Source organism: Xiphophorus maculatus, chromosome 12 (assembly GCF_002775205.1).
Source record: "Xiphophorus maculatus strain JP 163 A chromosome 12, X_maculatus-5.0-male, whole genome shotgun sequence".
NCBI lineage: Eukaryota > Metazoa > Chordata > Actinopteri > Cyprinodontiformes > Poeciliidae > Xiphophorus > Xiphophorus maculatus.
The window spans coordinates 4,793,449-4,820,735 of NC_036454.1; the positions used below are offsets into that span (position 1 = coordinate 4,793,449).

Sequence of the window (27,287 nt, forward strand, 5' to 3'; positions counted from 1 at the left end):
TGTTACACTTAAACTTTTCAGAAAATTAAGTTTAAGTAAATGCTAAATGAAATGTTTAATTTCTAAAGGGAAATCTAATAATTGGTTGTGTATTGCATGTAAAACTTACATTTTATGCGTTTGCATATTAAATTAATGTATTTCTAAAGGACTTTTTTTTTAAAAGCTTCCTATTTTGTTATTTCAGGTAATTTCTTTTGCAGATTATTTGCTAATTTACCAGTTAGAATAAAATTTTGCTTTCCTGCTATTTCTGCAAAAGTTCTCAAGTTTAAAAACGTTTATATCTTCAGCTTTTAACACAAATTTCAGCAGATGTTCCCCTTAACTTAGTAGCTCCTTTAACAATTTTTGGAACCATTTTCAGCTCAAACTCAGGTTTATTTTGCAAAAATGTTTGAATCTTTTTTTTAATCTTGACAGTTTTGCTAATTTAGCTGATCAACTTGCATGTCTGGTTATACTTTTCTGAGCTTTCTTCTGATTTATTAGGATTAAACAACTGTTTTAAAATTAAAACTGGTGTCAAACGTTTGGCAAAAAATTCCATTGCATCAAACAAATTTGGTAAAACTCTACTGTGCCACATTTTGTCGCTTTGTACTGCTTTTATTTTGAAAAGATGCATGAAAGTTTAAAGGTCAAAAGGTTAACCAGACCCCTCGTCCACCCAATGATTATTTTTAACACTTTTCTTTATGTGTAGTGATGTTTTGCTCACAAACATCATTATCATGACATTGTGAGGTATTTAAATTGATTTGAATTAAACTGATTTGTTGGTTTTGAAGGTGCCGGTCCTGAGAGGAGCAGGTTGGATTTTGGGTCTGTGAGTTTTCAGGTTGTAATCGATGCAAAGTGTGTGTTTGTGTGTTTAATTCGGCCCTCACTGGTTGTTACTGCAGAGAGAAGCAGAGCAGGTTAACCCAGTATGAGCTGAATGGAGGGTGACGCCGCAGCAGAGCAGAATAAAGTTAAAACAATAAATGCAGACTCACACCGGAAGTGAGGTTTGCCGCACTTCAAAATAAAACCAAATGTGAGCCCATTTACGCATTTATGAATTACATCTGAAGACAAAGAAGTAAATGATGCGTGAAAGTATACATACCACATGTAACAATTACTTTTTGCTAATGGTGGAAACGTTTAATGTTCGGTATTTTAAGCTTTCTTTACTGTAAAAAATTATTTAGCTGCAAATCATAATTTAAGAAGTTCCAACTTTAACAAGAGAAAAATCAATTTATGGTGGATAAATTAGAAATGGGGTTATCAAAAGAAATATGTCATCCAAATGTGCTACTAGGTGCACTGAAATAATACCATTCATTCAATGACAAACAAATGTGGCTATTTTATTCATTTATATCTACAACAATGTAAAGTAGATTAAGGGGGAAAAACTGCCAAAAAACTCAGAAATTTTGAGACTAATCTGACATTTTCTATAAAAATCTTTTCAAAAGTCTGACTCTTTGTGAAACTCAGAAATGTCTTTGTTTTTTTGTTGTTTTTTTTTTTTTTTTTAGAAAATTTCTTACATTCCCAAAATGCTAGTCTTTTTCACAAATTTTTAACTTTTTGAGATCAAGATTCCTTGCTTTTTCTTAAAAATTTCAGGAATTTCTTTTAAAAAACTTTTAGAGATAAAACTCAAAGTCTCCAAAAACTTTTTGAGTTTTTATTCTTGCAAATTTTAAACTTTTGGAGCTCAAAAGTTTCCTTATTTTTTCTGATATTTATCAAAAAAATCTTTAAATTTTTTAACTTTTGGAGCTCAGAAATTTCCTAGTAATTTAAAAATGATTATTTTTCCAAATTTCTGAGTTTTGCCTTGCAAATTTTCAACTTCTGGAGCTCAGATTTTTTCTTCTTTGTTCTTGAGAATTTCTGAGTTTTTTTGGTAAAAATTTACTCCCATTTTATCTACAATTGTACTAACACGCCATATAATATATAAATTAATATGTAAGTAAATAAACAAAGTAAAAAAAAAACAACTGAGCTATTCCTTTAGACTTTTGAGGGAAAAATGAAAGAAAACCACGCGTCTGAGAAAAGCTTTTATTTTTGAAAGCCTTCGCCGGAAGTGGTGTCCATGATTTCTCGGACTTCGCAGCAGTAAAAAAGGCAAAGCAGGGACTGCGGTGGTAAACAAACAGGTAGAGCAGCCGTACCTCGTCCCACGGAGCTGCGCTGTCGGCACCGGTTGACTTTCAGGAAACTTGACCTTCTTCTCGGACCGTCTCTGAGGTCGAACTGGCTCTAAAAATCCCGGACTCCGGCTGTTAAAACTCCAAGGCTCGTCCCCGGTCCTCTTCCTCTCTCCCCGCCCTCCCTGCCCTCGGAGTCGGCTTATGTGACACATTAACGTCCCGGGGGCGAGACGAGCGAAACATGACGGAGCTGAGGAAGCGAGGCGCCGGCGGAGGAGACCCCGACACCGCCGAGAACATCAGCGACAAGGTAAGGCGCACCTTTCGGGCATAAGGAGACACCGGTATCACCGTGGATCCTCGCCCTGGAAACCAGTCCGGCTGGTTGTTGCTGGACAGCGGGGTTAGCCAGGCTGGTTAGCTGGTTAATCCAGCTTCAGCCGCAGCTCGGTCACGGATACGGTTCCGATTGGGAGCAGTTCGGGTGGAGGTGATACCTTCACCTATGAGTCTTTATGAGCCGGACTCTTCAATGTCAGGCTGCTGCTGACCAATGTGAAATGTGTCATCCTGAAGTTTATGTCTGGATTAAACACTAAAGGATTCAAAGCACTTCTAAACATTGACTTTGTTGTCTCTAAGTGACTTTGTAACTAATTTTAGCAGACCCTGTTAAGTATTTTATACAGAAATACAGAAAATGCCAACTAGAAATAATTATTCCACCATCATTTTGGCGCCCCTTTTAGCATGGCGCCCACATCCCTCAATATAGTACATACCCACTTTTGTCCTTAGAGTCATCATCCATTTGGAAGATCTGTTTGAGGTCACAAACACCTGTCCAATACAGAAAATGCCAATTAGAAATAATTATTCTGGCATCATTTTGGCACCCCTTCTAGCATGGCGCCCCTATACTTCATATATATATCAGTTTTTTTCTCTCGCCACTAGCAGTGTGCTTAGGGGCATCATCCATTTGGAAGACCTGTTTGAGTGCACAAATACAGAAAATATGCTAATTAGAAATAATTATTATGCCATCATTTTGGCTCCCCTTCTAGCATGAGACCCCCATGCTTCACATATATCCAACTTTTGCCCCATTGGCAGTGTGCTTAGGGGCATCGTCCTTTTAAGAGACCTGTTTGAGGTCACAAACACCTGTCCAATGCAGAAAATGCCAACTAGAAGTAATTATTCCACCATCTTTTTCAGCAACAAGTACAGGCTATGACTCACTGTTGATTTATTTTGCCAAGTGTATTAAATGACCACGTCTGCATTTTAGGAAAAATAATTGGATGTTTGTTGTCCTTTTCACTATTAAAATAAACTAAATTCAAAGCAGAATCCTGGATGAATACTTTGTGTTGCAGTTTACATTTCCCGTTGTAAGATGTTAAATTGTCTGTGTCTTTGTTTTTAAAGGCTGGCATCAGTGAGAATGGCATCCTAACATTGTTCTTTTAAAATGTCTTTCTGTTGTCAACTGCCTGGCAAAACACACTGAAGCCATTCTTGAATCATTCCGAGAGCCATAAATGGCCCCCGGGCCACACTTTAGACACCCCTGGTTTATAAGAGTCATTCTCAGTAGCTGTGTTGCCATTAGAAATATTCACAAAACTTCGTCAATATTCCGCTAATGTCAGAAGAACACAAGTTTCCATCAGACTAGCGGCAAAACTTTCTATCAAAAAACTATTTTTTTTAAAGTACTGTGTTTCCATTTAACAAATATATTTTTGATATCCCAAATTGCACAATTATTAGTGACTGAAGGTAGATGTGAACTAAAACCTTTTGCACAGCAGCAAAATCACCTGCTTTAATAATGGGCCTCTCATGATAACAAATTTTGCTGGATGATAAATTGTCCCAGAAATGATTGCAATAAACAATATGGCCATTTTGAGACAAATTTCAACTTTTATTATAATAATAATAATGACATATTAATGCAAGTACACATTCTCAAATAAAAAAAACTTTAATTTCTGAGAAAAATGATAAATCATGCAAGTGAAAATTATTTAGCCTGTTTTGGTTTGTCATGCTACTAATAATTTATTTTTTATTGCGACTGACCTACTCAATAGGTTTTGTGACTCCTCCTCCTTTAATTACAGTAGAACTCGTATTTCAACTTCTGCAGCGTCAGACTGCTTAGATGTGATGCATGCAGTGGTGTCAGGACTTGCTCTGTTTAGGCTTTGTGGTGCAGCTCATGGTGTTTAAGTTATTACCCTTTCTTGTGAAAGAGCTGCTGAGTAGAGGAAAGAAATGGTGCGATTGGGAGAAAATGAACACGATGGTTTTAATGTGTCTGGAGCTGTTTCTAACTGCTATGAGTCAGCTGGACTCGGCTTGTTTTTGGGGCGTTAAACGATCGCTTTGCTTTAATTCACACCCTGTAGATAAATCCCAGACAGAGCTGGAGAAACGTCTGGGACATCTGCTGCAGACTTTACATGACAGCTGACCTTGGTTGGGTTTCTGCAGACCGGCTGGTTGGTGGCGATTTTCAACATTTTTTAATATCTCTGCAGTCTTCACAAGCTCTGCTTCAGAAACCTTTGTTTTTGTTTTTGACTGAAGTTGGGAGTGTTTATTTTTCCAGGATGGAAATATTAGAGACCAAAAAACTAAAGTGATTTGTAAAATGTGGATTTGTGTGCATAAATGTACATTTCTTTTGGAAACGATGCACATGGTTCACTGACTTTCTGTAGCCATTAACGAGCTTCTGGCAGGATCAGAGCTGGATGTCTGAGTTCAAACCTTTTTTGGCTCTCAGTCAAGTGTAAGACAAAGTCATTTATAGAAGTTAAAAACAGAAAAACAGACATTTAACCACTAGAGACGCACAACAATCAAGTTAATCAAGTAAAGGAACTGATGAAGCAAATAATTATTAAAATGACTAGGAATTAAAAATGACAGAAATCAACAGAGTTTGGTAGTAACTAGTTGCATTCACTCAGTTACATTAATTTGAGTAACGTTTTTGAAAAATTGACTTTTAGGAGTATTTTTACTACTTTTTACTTCTTGCTTTTACTTGAGTAATTTTATTATAAAGTATTTCTGTTCTTATTTGAGTAAAATTTCTGGATTTTCTACCCACTGAATGAAAAACAAACACGTTTTAACCAAAAATTCCCCAGACACACACCTGGAGTTTCTGTTAGAGTTTCAGAAGTTTTTTTATTGAAAGAAACTGATTAAAAAAAAATATTTTGCTGATTTTGTTATTTTCTTTTAATATTCGTGAAAAAGTTCTACTTACACTGGCAGATTATTTCACTTATAACATGGGAAAAATGCCTTGTTATAAGTGAAATAATCTGCCAATAGAATAAGTATATTTTATAATGAATATTAAGAGATTATTGACTTAAAACAAGCTGCTATGTCCTATGCTCCTTAACTTACTCTTAAGTTAGTTTAGTCTTTTTTTAAGTGTGATAAGATATTTGTACTAGAATCTGGACAAAAATACTTGGTAATATTTTGTTTTTGCAGTATAAGTTAGTTACACTGCAAAATATTTCAATATTTGATTAATCACAATTAATCCGATTAATCGTTTCAGGCTTAATAAAACCTTAAAATGCACTGCATCACTGTCACATGACCAGAAATAGATGGCAACAAGATGTAAATAAATATTGTCTGTATGTTTATTATTGGCTTTCTGATTCTATAAGTGTATTTGTTCTAAAACGCTGTTTATTTTTGACTTGATTTACAATGTTTTCATAAATAAAATTAAGCTTGAAAGACGATCCACCCAGGCTGTTGTGATTCTGCTGAACTCGGCTTGAAGTTGAGTCTAAATCAGGCAGACGATGCACAGGGTAAAGCCGTGAATTAAAGAGACAATTGGTGCTTGAACGGCAGCCCACCGTTTCTATTGATCCATCTGTATCAATGAGCATTAAATTCCCACCTGGCTTTGTTCTGCTGCTGAAAGTTTCTTATTGCTTCAGGCTGCAGTTTGTCAGAGGGGGGAAAAAAAAGCAGCGTTGTTGAAAACGGAGATGCTTCTCTGAGGAAGTCGCACTTTCATTCAGGTGTTTGCTTGATTGTTCTTCTTCCCTCCAGGATTAGGAAACTTGTGTAGGCTGTGATTTGATCAGATCGGTCCTTTAAAATCCCAACCGTTGCAGGACAAACAGCATCATGAAGACCACAGCAGACAGATCAGAGAGGAGGTTTAAAACATATTGAGGTTCTAAAATATTATTTTAAAGGGGACCTATTGCGCAAAATTTATATATTTTCCCTAATTTTTGTTCTTCCATTTGTGTTTCTACTGCTTCTAAAACAGCCCAAGTGCTTAAAACAAACAAACAAACAAAAAAAATAGAAGAAAAGCAAAACACCCGACCGGTTTTTGGCAAAAAGTTAAAAAAAAAAGTTTGGTGTCTGCAAAATGAGCAGGTTCAAAAATCTCTGGAATGTAAATCAGCAGGCATTGTGCCATTACCTAGCAAACCCAACAGAGTTCCGCCCGTTACTTAGTAACCGGAGCAGAGCTCCAGCAAGTTTGGTCAGCTGGTTTTACTGCTATACAATGCTGTACAATGACTGCTGGAAAAGACAAGTGTTTTGTTGTCGACTTACCATCCAGAAACCATTTGCCGAATTCTTGTTGGTTTTGCAGGAGGCTCCACTGCTGCTTTTCAAAGATGCACAGTTTTATCTGTTTGCAGCCATTTTCACCTGCGAGTGTTAACATTGAGTCTGTGGGTGTGGCCAACAGCAGCTTATTTGGATTTAAAATGACAAGACTCCCTAAAACTGGGGTGCCCAAAGTCGGTCCTGGAGGGCCGGCATCCTGCATGTTCTAGTTCTCTCCCTGGTAGTACCAACAACCTTTTCAGCATGTCAGTGTTATTTTTAGACCTTCTAACAAGTCATCATTTGATCCAGGTGCGTTAAACCAGGGAGAGAACTAAAACATGCAGGATGCCGGCCCTCGAGGACCGACTTTGGGCACCCCAGCCCTAAAACATCGCATTCTGAAAGGAACAGACTAAAATCTAATTTTCTAAGAATGATTTGTACAAGAAATGTCCGACATTTCTTGTACAACAAGACCCATAGATCTATCCTAACTTGTTTAAGGAAGCATAAAGGTCGCCTCATCTCAGAGCTGGGATCAGTCCATTTCCATATAGAGTGACTAATCTTAGGCTGGTTTGAGAAACAAAAATTCATGTAATCTCTAGATATGCAAAGCTGGCAGGAATGTGGCCAGAGATAGCTAATTACAGATGCATGCCACACCTTTCAGATTTCTGTTTGTATGTAATTATAGAAACGATGCATCATTTTCCTCCCAAACTTTGTGTACAATTTCACGTTAATGAAATGACCTGAAACCATATTTAATATTCTCACTCTTAATTAGAACAATCTCATCTTTTTTATTCATTATTTAAAATATCCTGAAGCGATTTGTTTGCTATTGTCAAAGCTCTAAGCGAGGTTAAAGGTCAATATATCCTCTGCTAGAACAGAGACATTTGTTCTCTTGTCCCAGAGCTGCAGGGACAAAATGACATCATTCAGTTCCTGCAGCTCTGAGAGACATGAAGAGCTGCAGAAAGACGGACGGATGAAGCCTTCCTATGAGTTCTGTCAAAATAATCAATATGCCAATAAAATCAGTACTACAAAAAAATATTATTTAGAGACATTATGCAGTAGATTTGTTTGTTTCAGCAGCTTAGGACACATGCGCATTTTTCTAGTTATTCTAGAAATTATTCTTGCCTATTATGGGATTTTAATTACTCATACCTGCTTGTTTATGTTGCAAAACATCAAAGAATTTTAAATACTTTTAAAGGTTTTATTTGCTTAGCAACTAAAATAACGTCCTCTGTTTGATTTATAATTCAGTTTTGCATGAAAACAAGTCGTTTTTGGAAATCAACCACACTCCACATCTGTCACAATAACAAATTTTGCTGGATGATAAATTATTCCGATAAATGAGATTTTTATTTTGAGACAATTTTTAAGTAATAATAACATAATAATGCAAGAACACATTATCAGTTCTAATGACCATTTAACACTGGAATATGTAATAAAATTCATTATTTTGAATATTACTGAATACCATGACTGGTTCTGGTTAGACTTTGGTTCATCATTGATTGTTTTTCTAAAAACCAAAGCAATCTTTAGTGTTTCTCTGTCAAATTTAGCAAAAATATAGAGTTTTAGAGCAGAACAATCCTCAAAAGATGAAAAGATATACTTCCTATTCCTTTTATTCTGAATTTAAATCCAGTTTCACCTCGTCTGTCTCTATTTTCACACCAACTAGAGTAACCCACACTGCAACCCGACTGCTTTCCCATTTTGTGAGCTAATTACGTCTGTGGACTTAAAGCTCTGTAATTTAACCTTGATGACCCCGTTTAACCACACTTGGCAGCGTTCGAGTGAAAGAGCCCATGAAAGGTAAAAACAAGGATGAGGAGGAACAGCAGAGACTCTCTAGTTAAGAAAGGAAACGCAGGAAGTGCAGCTGGTTCCTTTAGGGGGAAAATCTCCGGCCCACCTCGTTAAGATCAATTAATGGTGTTGCCTCAAGAGCACAATTAACCCTCTTAATCACACATATTAACGCAAATGTGTGTTTAAGTTAATGCAAAAACTTTCAAAATTCAATCAATTTTGAATGTTTTTGCAACGTTTAATATTTTATGAGTGAACGTTGCAAAAAAATGTTTTACAAAATACTAAACGTAAAAAAAAAATCATTGTATAATATGCAACTCTTATTCATATTTTGCATGGTCGGACATCTTGTTTGTGATAAATATCCTTGGAGGCTCCTGTAACTTGGTGCTGCAAACTGAAACTTAAAATAAAAAGTATATTTTTTATTCTTTACTGGTGCAAATCTGGTAATATTTTCATAAGATCTACTTCTCAGTCATACGCTCCTGAGAATATTTGTAAATGGGATAATAGAAGAACATTATGATGAGCTGAAGGTGCAGTGTCTCTGTGGAAAAACTTCTTAAAGAGACAGAGGCTCAATTTCAAGGTGTCAAATTTCTAAGTCATGTGAGGTCTGAGGTTAAAGAGTCAAAAATTGGCAAGAAAAATCTCAGAAATTTTTAGATTAATCTCAGAAACATTTTGGAAGAAACAAGAAAATTTCTGAGCCCCAAAAGTTGAACATTTTCAAGGACAAATTCAGAAGTATTGAGATTAAACTAGGAAATTTTGTTTGTTTTTTTTCTGGCAGGAAGCCGATGGCGACGACAGGCTGGGCCTGTCAGGCGACACTGAGGGAGAATGTGACGTCGACTCCAAAACGGACACTCCAGATGTTCCCGCCTCCACAGCGGACACGGACAACACTCCAGAATGCCTGAACAAAGCTCTGGAGGGGCTTCCACCCAAGTACGTACTCCTCAAACGCAGATATGCATCGAGTTCTGTAACACTGAAGGTTTTCTCGTATGGCTGGACAATAAATCAATAACCATGTATATTTTGATTGAAAAGAGATCAATATCAATAGATAATCAGAGGTAGAGGAAAGACTTTAACTGCTCAACCTCTCACTGCTAGGTAAGCTAGGTTGGTGGAATCAACTAACTCACCCACTTTTTGGTTACCTAGCAACAACCTACTGGGTAACAAGCAGTTTCAAGTTCTGGTTGCTAGGTTACTTGGTAACCTAGCAACCATCTACTGCTAAGCAAGACTTTGCCTCGTATCTGATTAAAGACAATGATGTGGAGTGAAAACTGTGGATAAAACAGAAAAGGTTATGCGACCATTTTGGTAGTATTTTAGATGTTTAAAACAAAAAACAAATCCATAATTGTTGACATTGACTGATATGAAACGCGAATGTTTTCAGCCATATCGTCCAGCCCTATTTTCTTGTGTTTGATGCTTCCTGTTGTCACCATTCTGGGAAGTCACACACAAAGATGGCTGATAACTGGCATTTTTCTTAACCAAACCTCTGCCTCCTTCAGTGCGTGTTCTTTGTCTTTCCTGGAACGTTTTCAAACTGCTGCAGTTGGTTATTTCATATGAAAAGTGGTGGCAGCATTTATCAGAGGGAACTCTGATTAACCAGGCCTGACAGCAGCTAAAGTTAAATTTGCATGAATGTGTTATCTTTAGAGACAACACCAAGTCTCACAGCAAGCAGAAAGAGATCTCAGTTTGCAAGCTGGTCAATAGTCACAGTTGTTTTTGTTTTCACAAAAAAAAGGCCATTTACTGAAAAAACCCAGCATATTCAGAGTAACAAGCCCAAAGTGAAAATATATAAATGTATAAATATTTTACTTTTCAGATAAAAAAAACCCATCTTTGTCTGTAAATGTGTTTTAGCCAACATTCAGATATACTAAAGGAATGCTATGTTATTGCATTGTAGGCAATAAAATATATATTTCCTTAATTAAAAGAGAATTTAATTACTTGTTTATTTATCTTTTAATGTACATCTAATATTGTATAAAAAGGCTTAAGTGGTTAAGTAAAACTTCTGTAGATTCCAGCTTCATATTTTTAAATGCCATTTTAAAAATCCGATCAATCGCCAGAATAACTTATTAATCGAGTACTGAGTAACTGATCAAATTATCAATCATTTAATATTTAAAAATGACATCATCAGATGAACCAAAATATAAATTTAAGTGGAAATTTTGGTATTTTAAGGACAGAAATGACAATAATTCATATAGATAACAAAAAACAGAATCGGGCAAATCAGTTTCTTTCAATTAAAAACGGATGAAACTTTAACAGAAACTGCAGCTCTGTGTCTGGTGAAGATTTGGTTAAAACATGTTTGTTTTTCATTCAGTGGGTAGAAAATCCTGACATTTTACTCAACTTACAGTAGAAATACTTCAAAATAAAATTACTCAGTAAAAGTAAAAAATACAGCGTGGTAAAAATACTCCTAAAAGTACATTTAATTTTGCAAAAGTTACTTAAGTACATGTAATTGATGTACTTAATTACATCAATTAATTAATGTAATTAATTGTAAATTACAATCATTTGTAATTGTAATTACATCAAATTAAAATTTGATGTAATTGATGTACAATTAACTCTGGTTGAATCCAACTAATCTTTTCTTCTTCTTGGTCAGTTACAATCACCAAAATTACTGATATTTGCTAAATGGCAGAAAACTCAACCAAAAAATTTTTTAGAGACTTTTTGTGGCATTTTTGCACATTGTACGCCTTAACACAATTTGTTTGGATTGTTTAATTTTATTAGATATTTATTGTTCCTAATGGCCTGACAATTATGATCATTCAGACGCTTCAGGAGAAGCAGAAATGTCAGTTTGTCCCAGACAAGGAGTTTGTTTAGATTCGCTGGTGCCTGACGGAGATAAACATACGAAGAAAGATACGAGTCTGGCAAGATAAAAGCATAAGGCAGCAGAGATATCGACGCTATCGAGTGGAAAAGTCCTCGACAATGGGCTGTTTTGTTGTACACTGAAGGAGTGGAGGGTGTGACTGCTGGATGACCAGCAGGTCACGGTGCGTAAAGGTTCATCCAGCCAAAGGGCGCCACTGCAGAGAGAGAGAGAGAAGAGCACGAAGGTGGAGTTAGATCAGATTTCAGTGATCGGGACGTCAATGCATTGACATGAAAGATGAATGACGCAGCAGAGGGATGAATGGATTTGGAGGTGAAGACTGCAGGAGAGAGAGAGTTTATGAGAATAGTGAGCACTCAGCAGTGAGAGCGTTTCTCATGATGCAGCAGTTTCTCTTCTCCATTCACGCAGCAGACGGCCGCCTCAGTTTGGCTCCTGTGAGGTCACTTCCTGTGTTTTGATTTGCAGTGAAAGGTGTCGCCTCAGAGCTACAAACATTGCACAGTGTTGTGGAAATATGAAGCTTTTCCCCAGCAAGCACACATTGGAAATGCATTACATTACACAGGGATGTGGAAAAGACAGTTATATATATTATATAACGGTTGGTTTTAACGTCTTATATTTCTTTATCTCGGATGACATTAGTATTTTCTCCACTTCTATTCAAATATTCTGCTAATCACGATCCTCTGTTGAAATGAGAATTTGATGGTTCTTCTGTTGGTCATTGATTTATAATCTTGTGATAAATCTGATATAATTGCCATGAATTTTCTCTAAAGGCTTTTAATTCTTCACAGATGGAGGAACTACTGGATACGAGGACTTCTGTCCATTTGCATGATTTCGGGGTTTTTCCTTATGATCTATTTGGGACCCATCATGCTTATCTTTGTGGTAAGTTGCAGTGAATCACACAGGAGGCATAAAACTTTAATTTAAAAAACCCTCTTGCGGTTGCTGTGTGTATAAGTTGAAAGTTTGGAGTTTGAAGTTAGTAAAAGCTGTTGGAAGGATTTAACATAAACTTTGCCTCTTGAAAAAATAAGAGTTTCAACTTCAATAAACTTTAATTTTCTGTTTTTCGACTCTCCTTTGTGCTTGTTCTCCAGGTCATGAGTGTGCAAATCAAGTGTTTCCAGGAGATAATCACCATCGGCTACAGAGTTTATCATTCCTATGAGCTGCCTTGGTTCAGGACTCTGAGTTGGTGAGGAAAATCGATTAATACGCTAAACAGCAGCTACATCTTATGAACACAAAGTTATGCTGCAGTTTTTCAGTGTGTCTCATGAAATTTCACTTTGTTCTAAATTATTCTTAGAGTAATATTCTCTTAAAAAGGACAAGTTTTCTGCAGTTTATTTTTATATTTGACCAAGGTAGTCAACATATTGTTTTTGTCAGTTACTTTATTATTTATTTTACATTGGCTGTTCTACACCTAATTGCACTGACTGAACAAATTAAAGCTGTTTTTATACATTTGACCAAGCTGGTGAAGCTATTGGTGTATTTAAGTGTGCTGTACTGGTGCAGAGTTATCAAAAATAATTGTAATTCTGTACATTTATGTTTGTCTTTTTAAAAAAAAATCAACATTTTAAGTCACTTCAGCACTGTTTCAGCTGATACTAAACCTCAGGTGTTGGTATTGGAAGTGAAAAAGTGGAACAGTAAATCCCTAGCAACTTTATTCTTGTAATTAAACAAAAACTCTCATAGTCTGTCCCTAATATTTTGTCATACAACTCACAGAAGGAAGGATTTAAATAAAAGCCACTTTTTACACTGCAAAAATAGAAAATCTTACCGAAGTATTTTCAGTCTAGTTTGCAGTGTACATATCCTAGTACATTTAAAATAAGACAAAACTAACTTACAAGTAATGTTTTAGCAAGATAGAGGAGATTATTTTAATTAAATAAGTCTTAAAATACAAATTTCAAGAATTAGAAATAATTCTTAAATTATTTTAAGAATTAAACACTACAAAAACACTAAATCCTACCAAGTACTTTTGTATACATATACTTGAAATGAAACATAACTTACAAGTAACTTCAGGAAGATAAAGGAGCTTTAGAGTCAATATTTCCTTAATATTGATAAATATTTCACTTATAACGAAACTTTTTCTGTTATAAGTGAAATAATCTGATTAAATAATCTTAATTAATTCTTAAGATTAATTGAGTAATTGGATAAAAAAAAATATTGGTAAATCCGGCATATCACCTGTGTTACTATCGAATATCAATATCAGTCAAATTTTTCATTTTTGAGCATCTCTAACAGTTACTTTTCTGTAGTTTAGAAAACTAACCGGTAACAATAATAACTCACTTTCTAAGTTAACCTGAAGAAAAGTTATTAAAAGATCTGAAATTATATTAAATTTAATAATAAAGAGGCAGGCTCACAAATACACTTAGAACAATGTCTATGCTCCAGCTTTTAGTTTATATATTCATCTTCAATCAGTTTATGAGATGAACTCTGACCTCGACGAACAAACCCAAAGGGAGCCAGGGGGAGATACGACCGGTAGACCAGGGGACGAACTAAGAACGGGGGGGAGCAGTACGGGATATTTACGGCGTCGTCCGTCACACTCAGAAACTCATCTACCAGGCATGTACCGCCATGATGATTTCCGCCACCAGTTTGTTGAGACCGGGATGATATAAAATGTGTTGTGCGGTTCGTCCGTAAAGCTACACTTACACTGTAACCATCAACTACTCAGCCGCCCGCCGGGTTCAGTCTATCCGCTCACCTGTATAAATACTCCTGCAGCCTCTTCCCGCCGTTTACTCTGAACCAGCAGCTCCCGAGGAGAAAGGCTGCCGTACCCCAGGCATCGCGTCAGTCATTTAAGGATGTCTATTGGTCCTCCAAAACGATGAAAACGCGGCCGTTATCATCAATCAATAAAATCCCCACGGGCCGAACTTGAAAATTGTACGTTATGCTGCTAACGCTTATCTTTCGTCAACAACTCGGAGGCGGAAGTCAGAGCTCCGCGCAACGCAAATAATGTTCCGGCCGGAACACAGTGCGCTAAATAATAAAACATAAATTAACGAAGCTTCGACGCAGGTAAATTTTTCTTGAGGAATTTTAATAATCGAGGTACTTGAATCATTCCAGGAATCGTTTCAGCCCTAAACAGAAGTGAGAAAAATCTGATCTGGTATGAAAAAAAAATATATTTTGAAGCCACATCATTAAAAATACTCTTAAAATCTCAAATTTGATGTGGGATCAATGCGTTTAACCTTTTCCTGGAGCTGTAATAGTGGAAAATAATTTTCAACTAAAATCTTTCCCCAGTCAGAAATAACTTCAACTACGAGATAAAAATCTCCAACGCAAACATGCTCTAAATTTGACTCTTCTGTCAAATTTAGAGCATGAAATTTTGTTTCCTTTTATAAATCACACAGACGTACTAAACAGGAAATAAATAATGATTCCCAGTCTATTGTTTACTATCTAAGCTAATACAGTATCAATTACAGTTTGTGAGATTTGCATATTTTAGTGTGTGTGTGCAGCATCCCCACCCTGCTGCTGTTGTTGACACTTTGCATACACACCCACACAATGCAAAGATCAGAGCAAAGATCACTGCCATGCTGGAAGTAAATGAACACTTTTTTTTTTTTTACCAAGGCCCCTAGCCACCACACACACACACACACACACACACACACACACACACACACACACACACACACACACACACACACACACACACACACACACACACACTCTCTGTAGCTCAACGTGCAGCAGGTCAAGACAGAAAACCAGTGACCCAAACAACAGCTTAGCGCCAGAACTGTGCTTTCTGCCTCAGGTACTTCCTGATTTGTGTCAACTACTTCTTCTATGGTGAAACGCTCGCGGATTACTTTGGGGCTTTGGTGCGGAGGGAGGAGCCTCTGCAGTTCCTGGCTCGCTATCACCGCTTCATTTCTTTCACTTTGTACCTTGCAGGTGAGTCGCCTTCAGTATCTTGGAATAACAACACATGACCTTTGACCCCTTAGAATCAGATTCCACCCACAAACAGCGTTGGTTTTGTGGATAAAAAAAAAAATCATGTGAGCTCATTCATATCCTCCTTCTACTTTTTTGTTTGGGACTGATTGACCTTTGACCTTTCATCAATATCTTGAAAGCAAAAGCAGCACAAATGAACATTTTTGCTGCACAAATGTAGCAGAGTTTGACACCAATTTTGTCTGATTTGAAGGACAGTTGTTTCAGTTGATAGTGGGTGCGCTGCAGGTTTAAATGAGGCATTGTGTAGTTATTGTAACTTTTATTACGTCAGTGAACATATGAAGTTGTTTAATCCAATGCATGGTTCACACTGCTCCCTACAGCACAGAGCAGACTATTGTTTAATCTACTGTACACTGCTGAGTAAAACTGACAGCATGTTGTTTACTCTTTCACAGGTTTCTGCATGTTTGTGCTGAGTTTAGTGAAGAAACATTACCGCCTGCAGTTTTACATGGTGTGTATCAACAATGTAACCATCTCCTCTGCTTCACTGCGTTGAACCTGATGTCCATCCTCTTTGTTTGTTCTTTGCTTTTCATGACATCAAACTGAGAAGACTTTAATTTGGACTGATTTTACTTATGCACTAGTGAAGTTATTTTGGCCTGTAAGGCATTTAAAGCAGAATACACTACAACAATAATGCAACCTAAACACTGAATTTCTGCAATTAACAGTGGACTGGCATAAAACTAGCTGAATACTTGGCTCTTCTAATGCTATTCTTGGCAGAATTGGTCTTCATTTAATTGGTTTTCTGGCACCACCTGGCTTTTAAACAAAGTCTGCTAATTTTCCGCAGGGTTTAGGTCGGGGTTTTGAAAAGGCCTTTCCTGAAGCTTAATTTTATGAGGAAATATTTATGTTGCAACGTGCAGGATCCTGCTTGCTGACGATGACTACCATTAGCTTTGGCTGTCAAGTTGTCAACATAACGCACTAAATCTTAAATTTACACTTCATACATAGAAGAAAAAGGGATGCAGTTGTCAACAATTAATTGTCAACATAACTAATTAGATGACAAAATTCCAGAGTCAAGAAAAAGTCAAGAAAAAGTTTTAATTAAAAACAAAAGTTAGCGAGAGAGAATGAATTAGGTCATTTATGCTAGCTTGACTATGACGACCTTAGCATGTAGACGTGCTGTAGAATTCGGTGTGTTTCAGTTCAGCTAAAATAATAATAATAATTATAAAAAAGCAACCCACACACAACTCCCTGACAGATTAACAGTGGAGCAGGTGGTTAAATTAGCTCATCAACCACCACTGTGTTATTGTCTGAACGCATCGTGCGTTCAGACAATCACTGCACAAGGCCATAAAATAACAATATAAATGGTACTAAATGCCAAACCTCTGCTTTGTAATCACTAATGCCAAGATTAGTTATTTTTCAATGCGAACCCTGCTGGTTCTGACGTTAGAAAAGTCCTTCAGATCAGTGGAAAGTTTAAGACTATCTGGGAGTTTGACTGTGCATTGAAACCAGCTAATGAACTGTATCAATTCTGCCAAAAAATAGGGATCTAAAATCCAGAATTATGCTATACACTGCAAAAACACAATCTTAAATTATAGCATACACTGCAAAAACACAAAATATTAACAAGTATTTTTGGTCTAGTTTCTAGTGCAAATAAATATACTCGAAATAAGACAAAGCTGACTTATAACTATTGTCTCAGCAAGATATAGGACCTTGTTTTGAGTCAATTATTCCTTAATATCGGTGAAAAAGTTCTAGTTCTATTGGTGAATTATTTCACTTATAACATGGGAAAATGTCTTGTTAGTAAAATAATCTGCCTATACAACTAGTAGTTTTTCATCAATATTAAAGAATTATTAACTTTAAACAAGCTGAAAAGTTGCTTGTAATTTAGTTTGATCTTATTTCAAGTGTACAAGACCAAAAATACTTGGTAAGATTGTGTGTTTTTGCAGTGCATGTTTTAAGTAAATTCAAGCTTGTGTGCTCAGTTTCTCTTTTTTTTCTGAATGTTGCATAATCGTCCCATTCCAAAAATAGAGGGGCTGACATCACTCATTTGAAAACCCCCAAATTAAGAACTCCTTCATGCTGATCATGTGCCTGGAGTCGATTATTTTCAAAATATGACTAATTCTTGCTCCTGTATTGTACTGCGTTCATCATGCTGCGGTATTACAGTTTGATTTTGTTCTTTTTCGCATGCATCCTCCTAAATTTCCAGTGTGAACTCTGTTGTCCATCTGTTGCCTGTGTGTCTCGCTTCCTTTTGATGTTCCTGATCGTCTCCCTCCGTCGGCGTCATTCACCTGTGTGGACTCCATTTATTTCCGACACGAGCTCACTTCTGAACGGGCACAACAACATTCCAGTGCAGTGAAACTGTGGTGTTTGTGTTTTGTGTTTGCCATTCCAGTTTGCTTGGACCCATGTGACCCTGTTGATTGTGGTAACTCAGTCCCACCTTGTCATTCAGAACCTGTTTGAAGGAATGATCTGGTAAGCAGGACACAGACAGTCGTGATGTGCCTTCACTAGTGTTGTGGTGCTCTTTTTTTGTGTGTCCTGTGGCAGCAATAACCAAATAGAAACTGATTTTAATTAATCAAATAATTTAAATAGAATAAATGTTAACTCATTATGATTCAGAACTGTCTTGTTTTTGGTTGTGACTTCAACTACCGCTCACCATAGCTGAAATTCCTGCTTTCTAGGTACATTGTTCCTATTTCCATTGTGATCTGCAACGACATCATGGCGTATCTGTTTGGATTCTTCTTTGGGAGAACTCCTCTTATCAAGGTAAAGGAAGCTTTTTTTCTTTTAAATGCAAGTTGTAGCTGATTTCTGCGTGAAATCTCTTTTATACTCAATGCAAAGTCTTATTGATTTTTGGCAAAATATCTTGGTACACTTGAAATAAGACAAAAGTAAGTTTTCAGCAAGAAATATGAGCTTGTCTTATGTCAACAATTCCATGATTTTTTCAGTCTTGTTTTAGATCTTCTGCTGTGTGTGAAATCTCTGTTCTGTTATTGACCTCGTTTGGGCCCAGTTGCCAACAGGTGGCCTGGTATTTCACTAATTTAGCGCGAGCCACAACAACATGACTTTTGTCTGTAGATTCGCCATGAAACCAGCGTAAGACTTCAGTAGGCTTACTAAGCTCGGCTTGTGACTGGCAGCTGCAGGTGGTAAATGGTTGGTTTTAACGTCTGACTTGTCAAAGCAAGTGGTGCTTAAGTCTAAACTTTTTATTTCAGACAGAGGTTTATCACCATGTAGCATAGTGGCATTTTTCTTATTTCTTTGTTTCTTGTTGGATTCAGTTGGTCTATTTTTCTTGTGATGTGACTTTTACTGTAAAGTGCTTTGGTCACCTTGGTTGATTGGTATTAAGGCTTTAAGGTTAGGGTGTCTGAAGACTAAAAACCGATTACCTTCAGTTCTTGACTGATCATGAATCTAAGCTGCTTATCTTGTCCTTCCTTAAACTTGGTGTTAATGGAAGTTCATGGCGATCAAAGACTTCAAGGTTTTCAAATCTTGTGTCAAATTATTATGGCTTCCATTTGATATATGTTTATGTTGATATGCTGCGTTTGGTGTCCTCCAGCTGTGCATCATGACCAAACGTCTACACTCTGGTTTTATCTGCCCAAAGAGCATTTTTCCTTAAGTTTTGTGATTCACTCAGGGTGAATTCAGTAAGTATGCTTTAATCAAACTCTAGATCGTTTACCTAGAAAGATACAAAAAAATCCTGCAAGGGCTAAAATCTGACGCCACACCATTTTGTTCACATTTTTTTTATTTTAAGAAGGAAGTTGTGTCTTCTTCAGAGGTTTTTAAATGCAGAAGCAACAATAAACATCAAGACAGCAACAGTAATGTTAGTAATATTAATAATAAGATAGTGCAAAGTAGCCTACATCTTCTTTGATGGTGGCAGTAAGGGACCTGGATAATGGATCAGGTGGCTCTGGCCCAAAAAGGTTAATCAAACCAAGTCTGCCGGACTATCAAGTGTGCAACTTTGAAAAACTAAGTCATGCTACTCTATTTTTTTTTTTTTAGAGAAAAGACACTCTCTGAAAAGGCAAGCTCTGCTTTTAGGTTAGGTTAGATCCCGTCTCTCCTTTTAAATTTCTTTCAAACCAAATCTGGTTTCATGAATACATGCTAGAAAGTCTTCATGAAAATCTTGGTTTTTTGTCCTCAGCTTCTTTAAAAAGATTTTAAATAGTTAAAATGAAACAGAAGTCAGTTTTTGTGCGTTGGTGGGATTTTATCTGCTTGTTGACACTGAGTCAGATCAAAGTACCGTGTGAAAAAACAATTGCTCTCGAATCACAAGCAGTTTATTAATGGTGGCACCGAGTGGATAAAAGCGTTGTCAACTTTGTTGATGCTGGAAACAACTTTTTACTTCCTCTTCTCTCTTCGTTCCCCCTGCAGCTCTCGCCGAAGAAGACGTGGGAGGGCTTCATTGGGGGATTCTTCTCCACTGTGGTTTTTGGCTTCATTGTGAGTAATTAAGTTTTCACAGCTTCATCACACGCTCAGCATTTCCCCCTAAATGGTTTCCAAGAACCCATAGAAGGGTGAAGAAGATCCGGGTTTTACAGAAAGCAAATAAATGCTACATCGCTACTTCTGGAAGACATTAAATCAGCGATTGGCTTTGGAATCTAGAAGCAACCCATGATGCTCGTAACACAGTTTGAGAACCACGGGAATACAAAATAAAGTGATCTGTCCATTGCTTCTACCATGCAGCATCGCACTTAAATCAAATTAAGACTTAAATATGTAAAAAAGAACCAAAGTGTTCTGTTTTTATCTCTGCTGACTGCGTAGATAAAAATCATCTTTATTCTTGTATCTATTGACAGAAGGGTTTTTCACACTGAGGATGTCCACACATCCTTAAAAAGTCTTAAATTCATGTATCTAAAAGAATTAAGGCCTTAAATTGTCTTAAAGTCTTTTGAAAAAGGTAAGATGGCCTTAAATAAGTTTGTCACAAGTCTTAAAATTGTCAAATTGTAAATAAAGTGCAAATTTATTGCCAGTTAGCTAGACAAGGTTCATTTTTGCAACCCTAAAAATCCCCTATATGTAGTGTTTTTATCCCTGAATTTCATTCAAGGTGGCTTTAAAAGGTCTTTATAAATTCTTAAATTTGACTTGTTTATACCTGCAGATAACCTGCATACATTAATATTTGGTTTAGGACTGAGATTAAACCTCAGAAAAGCAACTTTTCCAAAAGTTATTAGTGCAACATCTTTCTGTTTCCTCATATCACTGACTAGGCCTGCCCCAATAAGCAATAAATCAATTAATTGCACGATAAATTATTTTTTTTTTTCCCCATTTTTTTCTCCGAAGAGTTTTTTTGCGGAGCTGGTGGCTCATATTTTTTGTGACGGTAGGCAGACAGGACGGAGGGCGAGGAGAGGGGGGAAGACATGCGGCAAAGGTCGCGACGTCCGCGTCGAGGACTAAGGCCTTAAAACATGGGGCGTGCTAACCCCCTGTGCCGCCACAGCACGCCCCATAATAAATTAAAACAAACTCAGTGATTTGAATTTGGATGATTTATTGTTTCTCTCTTTTCTGCCTACCAAAAACTAGATGATAAAAGTCTTCAGTCTGGTGCTTTGGGCTCTACTAGTCTTTTTTTGAAGGACAATTCTATTTGTATTACCTGAAAATATGATAGTTTATTGCTATAAATTCTGGGACAATTTATCAGCAGCAAACTTTATCATGACAGGCCCATCACTCACGTGTTTCTTTCTCCCCCCTCAGCTGGCCTACCTCCTGTCGCAGTTCCAGTACTTTGTGTGTCCGGTGGAGTTCAACAGTGAGACCAACAGGTTCACGGTGGAATGTGAACCCCCTGATCTGTTTGTCATGCAGGAGTACACACTCCCTGCGGCGCTGCAGAACACACTCAGTTGGGTGAGACTCGCTCTTTATCCACGATATTATTCAAGAATATCCTGAATGAAATCATAAAATCATGTTTTTTTTTGTTTCCATTCCAGAAAACAGTGAATCTTTACCCCTTCCAGATCCACAGCATCTTCCTGTCGTCCTTCGCCTCCCTCATCGGGCCGTTCGGCGGCTTCTTTGCCAGCGGCTTCAAGCGAGCGTTCAAAATCAAAGTAAGGAGCATGTCATTTCCTGAAGGGTTTCCTCGGTTCTTCTGAGAATCCGTCTTTGAGATTTACTATCAATGTGTAGACAGACTAATCAAGTTTATTTGTGTAGCATATTTCAGCTTTACACCACGAAAACACAAAATTACAAAGTGATGAAGAAAACACCTCACAGTCAACAATTTAACAAGCATTACATTTGAAGAGTGAAAACGGTTTCATTTATTATGTTTCAAAATCAACTCTAAACAGGAGGGTTTTTAATCTGGATTTAAAGGAACTCAGGGTTTCGGCTGTTTTGCAGTTTTCTGGAAGCTTATTCTGGATTTGTGGTGCATAGAAGCTGAATGCTGCTTCTCCATGTTTGGGTCTGGTTCTGGGGATGCAGAGCAGAACCAGAACTGAGAGGTCTGGAGGGTTGAAACAACAGCAGCAGATCTCTAAGCCGTTCAGTTAACAGCAGTATTTTAACGTCTATTCTCTGAGCTACAGGAAGAACTGCAGGAATGTTCTATGTCTGGTCTGGATCAGCTGCAGCTGGAGGATTTTTTTTTAAGGCAGACCTGATTTTACTGACTGATTCTTATATTTACATGTTGAATGTCGTTGTTAAACTTTCTGGTGTCTTTCTGTGAATCCTTCCTGACTTGAAGTGAGCCGTTGCAGGAATCGGTTGGGCTGCTTCAGCTGAGGTTTTATTTAAAGACTCTGTTTGCTCAGCAGGTTTTGATGGATCACTCAAACAGCAGCACAGATTCTCTAGGTTTTGTCGAGATAAAACTGCGCCACCTGCTGTCAGGCCTGGGTCATCGCCTCGTCTAATTATACAGGAAAAAGCTCTCAGGGTTTGATTAATCACTCAAATTGCTGTCGGTCTTTGCAGAACATCTCCATCTTTGGTAAATGAGGCAATAAAACATGGTAATTTTCCTAAATTACTATTTATAGTCTTGTGTAAAAAGTATTTTCCCCCTCATCGATTGTTTTACCTAGATGAAGACGGTTGAAAGGTCTCAATAACAAGGCTCATATGGGTGCTTGAAATCCTTGAAAAAGCTTAAATTTTAATCAGATGTTTGCAAAGTGCTTGATATTCAAACTGCAGAGTTGTTTTTTTTTAAATTAAGTACAATATAACGTTTGATTAATTGACTAGATTTGGAAAGCGTTATTTAAAATTGAAACCAGATATTTTTATACACCTAATTTTTTGTCTCATTGTCTGAAGTTAAATAAAACTAAACTTTTCTTGTTTTAGATAAGTTAGAATTACCTAAATTATTTTGTTTTGTTTGTCCTGCTGTAGAATGACATCATAGAATAGTGAACCACACTTGGTCACACTCGGCCATTATCCATTAAAAATTCTCCCTGTTGTTGCTAGAAGTGAAGTAAAATTATTTTATAGACCACCAAAATAGAAAACAGTTGACCCAATAAGTTAAATCGCTGTAAACATTAAGTCAAAAGTCTGTTTATATTGAAATATTGTTTAATTTATTATTGTGGTGCAGGAAAATGATAAAGAATTCACAATAATATTATTTTTGTGTTTTTAATTGGGGAGAAAAGACCAATTTTGGCCCCTGAGGACTTTCAGCTCAGGGTTTTGGTCCTCAGTGCAAAAGGTTCGGACACCACTGGGACTTCAATGAACCGTAGTGAGAACCTAGTTAAAATCTAACCTAGACCTTGATTTCCAGAGTGCCTGAATTAAAACAGTTCTCCAAAGAAGAGTATTTCCTCCCTCTCCACCTGAAGTATAGGAAACGTTTACAACTTTGTGGAGTTAGTCTTTCAGTCATACACTTTTCTCTCTGAACCTGTTGTGCGAGGGTCATGGAAAATTATATTGAAGGTCATGGAGAAGCATGGAAAAGTCATGGAATGTTCTGTTCTCTCAGGATTTTGCCAACACCATTCCGGGCCACGGCGGCATCATGGACCGCTTCGACTGTCAGTACCTGATGGCAACTTTCACTCACGTCTACATTGCCAGCTTCGTCAGGTAGGCAACAAGGAAGCATTCAGCAAACTCTGATCGTTGATCAGTTGGATTTAAATGTCTTTAAGTAGGATATAAACATGAATGAGTAAATAAAATGTGCCTCTACTTGCTGAGTGACAGATTGAAATGGACGGGTTGCTGCTGGGTTTCTTTACTTCCTCCCTTGAATCCTTTGTTCTTTCTTCTTTTGTGGTTTCCTTCTTCCTTTCTTTGTGTCCTGATTTATTCTTTCCTACCTGTTTCCTTCCTTCGTTTAATCCTTTCTTCTTCTTCCTTATTTTCCTCCTCACTTGTCTGTCATACTTCCTTTCTTCCTCTCTCCTTCTTTCCTTCCTTTTGTTCTTTCCTCCCTTTAATTTTTGTCGTAACCGAGTATCCTACTTTCATTCCCTCCTTGTTATTTTTTTCTTCCTTCCTCTTTCCTTCCTTCCTCTCTTCCTTTCATTGAGTGTTTTCTTCCTTCCTTCCTCCCTCACCTTCACACCTATATCGTTCCCTGGTTTTTCTTCTTTTTCTTTTTTGTGACGTTTATGTATATATTTTAATTTTATTTAATTTTATTTTTGAATTTGAGTTTTCCATTGAGTTGCTACATCTGCAGTAGAAGAGACACTTATTTGAAGGCTTTTTGCCCGTCTTTACCAGCGTTATCGCTACGTTTGCTGCGCTCTCTCTACACTGTGTTACTTTGACTGGGCCGTTTGTGTTGCAGAGGTCCGAACCCCAGTAAAGTGCTGCAGCAGCTGCTGATGCTGCAGCCGGAGCAGCAGCTCAGCATCTTTCACATCCTGCGCTCCCAGCTGAAGGAGAGGGGCCTGCTGCCGCCGCTGGCCGTCCGGGCCGAGTGAAACCCGCTCAGGAAGTGTGTGAGGCGGTTCCCATAGCTAGTACGAGCACACACAGACACATGCCGACACACCCCCACGCGCACACACACACACACACACACACACGTGCACCTTTCGACTGTACTGTGTGTTACTCCCAGACCCATCATCAGCCTTCTAGATTTGAGGCGACTCTGGAGGTGGAAGAAAAGAAAATTTGCCAAACCAAACCTGGAAGTCGCCGCCGCTGGTTTGCTTTTGACCGCCTTCTCTCGCTTTTCCAGCGTCGGTGAAGGAGGACGAGGAAGAGTTTGGATTGTTTGAGAACGGCAAACTTTGCACTGACTTTTCTGATGTGAACTGTTAAGAGAAGCTTCCACCAGCAGAACGAACTGGTTCAGACTCCGCTCTGCACATCCACACATGTAGCATGCATGCAGCAGCAGCGGCGGCGCATGCAGCAGCAGCAGCGGCGCATGCAGCAGCAGCAGCAGCAGCGGCGCTGCCTCCATCTCCTTCCACTGGTAGCTTTTAGGTTTCTGACCAAACGTTGGTGGAAACGGATCGACTGCAGGCATGCATCGTAGATCATCATCTGCACAATTGACACTTGAAGAAATATATTGTACAGAAATATACGTAAATATTTAGCTGAACAAATACCTAATATATATATTTACTTAGAGATTTGCTGTGGGACAAGAAAAAAAACCATTTTAAGCTGTGAGAAATGATATGCAACTAAAGAGATCATTTCCTTTAGCATGAACAAAGTTGATCTTTAACAGGCAGCCATGTAGATTTCAGCCGAGGTTATTTAGAGACGGTGATGTTTGTAAAGCTTTACTTCAAGAAAAGGATTGAAAAGATTAGGAGTTGCAGTGGGATTAGGAGATCAACGCTGCAAGCTTTAATCTAAACCTGAGTAGCTTGTCTGAACAGAAACAAACACAAAATAGATTAACTGTTTTAAAATAAAGTTTTAAAAGCTTCCTAGCAACACCTGTAAAGCTCACACATTGATAAAGTTTACATTTTCTCCCAAATTCACTGATAAATCACTTTTTATTTTATGGTAAAATATTGTTTTAAGCATTAAAACTGTAATACTGCATTATAAAACTGTTAATGAACATTAAGGAGGCTGAACTGATGCTGTAATTACACTATTACTGTGACTTTTGTAGACCGAACTCTTTATTTACAAACCACCGTTACATACAGATGAAAAAACAGGATTGCATTTAATAAAAAGTTAAGTATTTCTAAATCAAACCAGTAATTTGAATAATTGCCATTTAATTTAAAAAAATATTCCGTTTCTGCTGGGCATTTAAATTTATTTACTAGTTGTATTAAAAATGTATAGTAGAGCAAATATGTGAAAGGTTTACTTGGTTAAAATAAATAATATTTATATATATATTTAAAAATGAAACGGGTACTTGAAATGATTTGATGTAAAATTTAGTCATTATATGTTAAATTCATATAAAATTATTTATTCTATTGTTTAATGATTCCTGTGCTGAAGTGCAACATGAAATATTTGTGGCTCATCAGGTTAAAAAAATTAAAAAGGGGTATTATGGTGAAAAAAATTAAAGTAAACCCATACATGTGATACTGAGAACATTTTATCTTGTGCTAGTAAAAATGCAGTGGAACAATTCCTTTAAAAAAAAAAAAAAAGATTTTTAATATAAATATTTTATTTGACTAATTGAAATAATTAGATTTGATTAAATTATCTGTTTTCTCAGTTTAACAAATTGATTTTAAGGAAACGTGTTGAATGAGAAATATGTGCAGTTTAAATCCTCACCAGCAGGTGGCAGCACTCGGCTCAGTTCTCAGAAATTCACCGTTTTTTCCCCCCCAGCTTATCAATTTGGAAACTGGAAGCTGACAGCGGTTGTCCCTGCTCTAATTATTTATCTGAAAAATAAAATTTTAGCCTTTTATTCTGCCGTTGGCACATTTTTAATGGGAAGTAAAGACATTTCTCCCTCTTGGATTAAAACGTTTATAGAGAGTTCAGCATGTGTTGTTCCAGAGCGGTACTTCCGTCTGTTGCCACTGAATATGTAGAAGGTTTAATAAAAAGACAAAAGTAACAGATTTCTAAACTAAATAATTAGCTAATAGACAAGCTAAAATTACTTTATTTTCCCCATATTAGAAGAAAATCACAGGATAGCTTTTATTTTCACTTGATCACTTACTGAAAACTCACGTTCAGATTTCTAAAGTTTAGGAATTTCATATTCAGAGATTTATCTTTAGTTTCAGTCTAAAATCTAAATTAAGCAAAAATATCTCTTAAAACGTATTTTATGGTTTTACAGTTTACTTTTTTTTCCCACCAAAACATGCTTTTGTGTGAGCTACACAGGAATTTATCTTCTGCTCCATCTTTAAACATGAAATGTTCCTTTAATGAAAGCTTAGCGCCTCCTTCGTCTGTGGTTGAACTGTAAGGTGGAGGCGGGTTGCGCTGCGGGACGGTTAAATCAAATTGATTTGAGAAGGGAGGGTTACATCAAGTCAATGTTTATAACAGTAAATTATGAATGTAAGATGGTGTGAAGCATCGGTACGGTTTGTTTTCTCTGTACAGTAAACGCATCAACA

The 27,287-nt window shown here is 37.1% G+C and overlaps 1 protein-coding gene across 3 annotated transcripts; it reads left to right on the forward strand.

Moving 5' to 3' along the window:
* Positions 1-2,114: 2,114 nt before the first annotated feature.
* Positions 2,115-26,354, forward strand: LOC102230574 (phosphatidate cytidylyltransferase 1-like). Of its 3 annotated transcripts, none has more exons than XM_023343453.1 (14): positions 2,115-2,469; positions 9,445-9,602; positions 12,378-12,474; positions 12,690-12,787; positions 15,443-15,582; positions 16,050-16,108; positions 18,065-18,147; positions 18,363-18,450; positions 20,107-20,175; positions 21,466-21,618; positions 21,705-21,824; positions 23,723-23,826; positions 24,539-24,713; positions 24,815-26,354. In XM_023343453.1, the coding sequence occupies exons 1-13, from the start codon at positions 2,401-2,403 to the stop codon at positions 24,672-24,674; spliced, it is 1,374 nt and encodes a 457-aa protein (XP_023199221.1). In that variant the 5' UTR covers positions 2,115-2,400; the 3' UTR covers positions 24,675-24,713; positions 24,815-26,354. The 3 variants fall into 3 exon arrangements, with proteins under 3 accessions (XP_023199221.1, XP_023199222.1, XP_005808862.1); XM_023343454.1 differs by having other exon boundaries at positions 24,938-26,354; XM_005808805.2 differs by having other exon boundaries at positions 24,539-26,354.
* Positions 26,355-27,287: the final 933 nt, after the last annotated feature.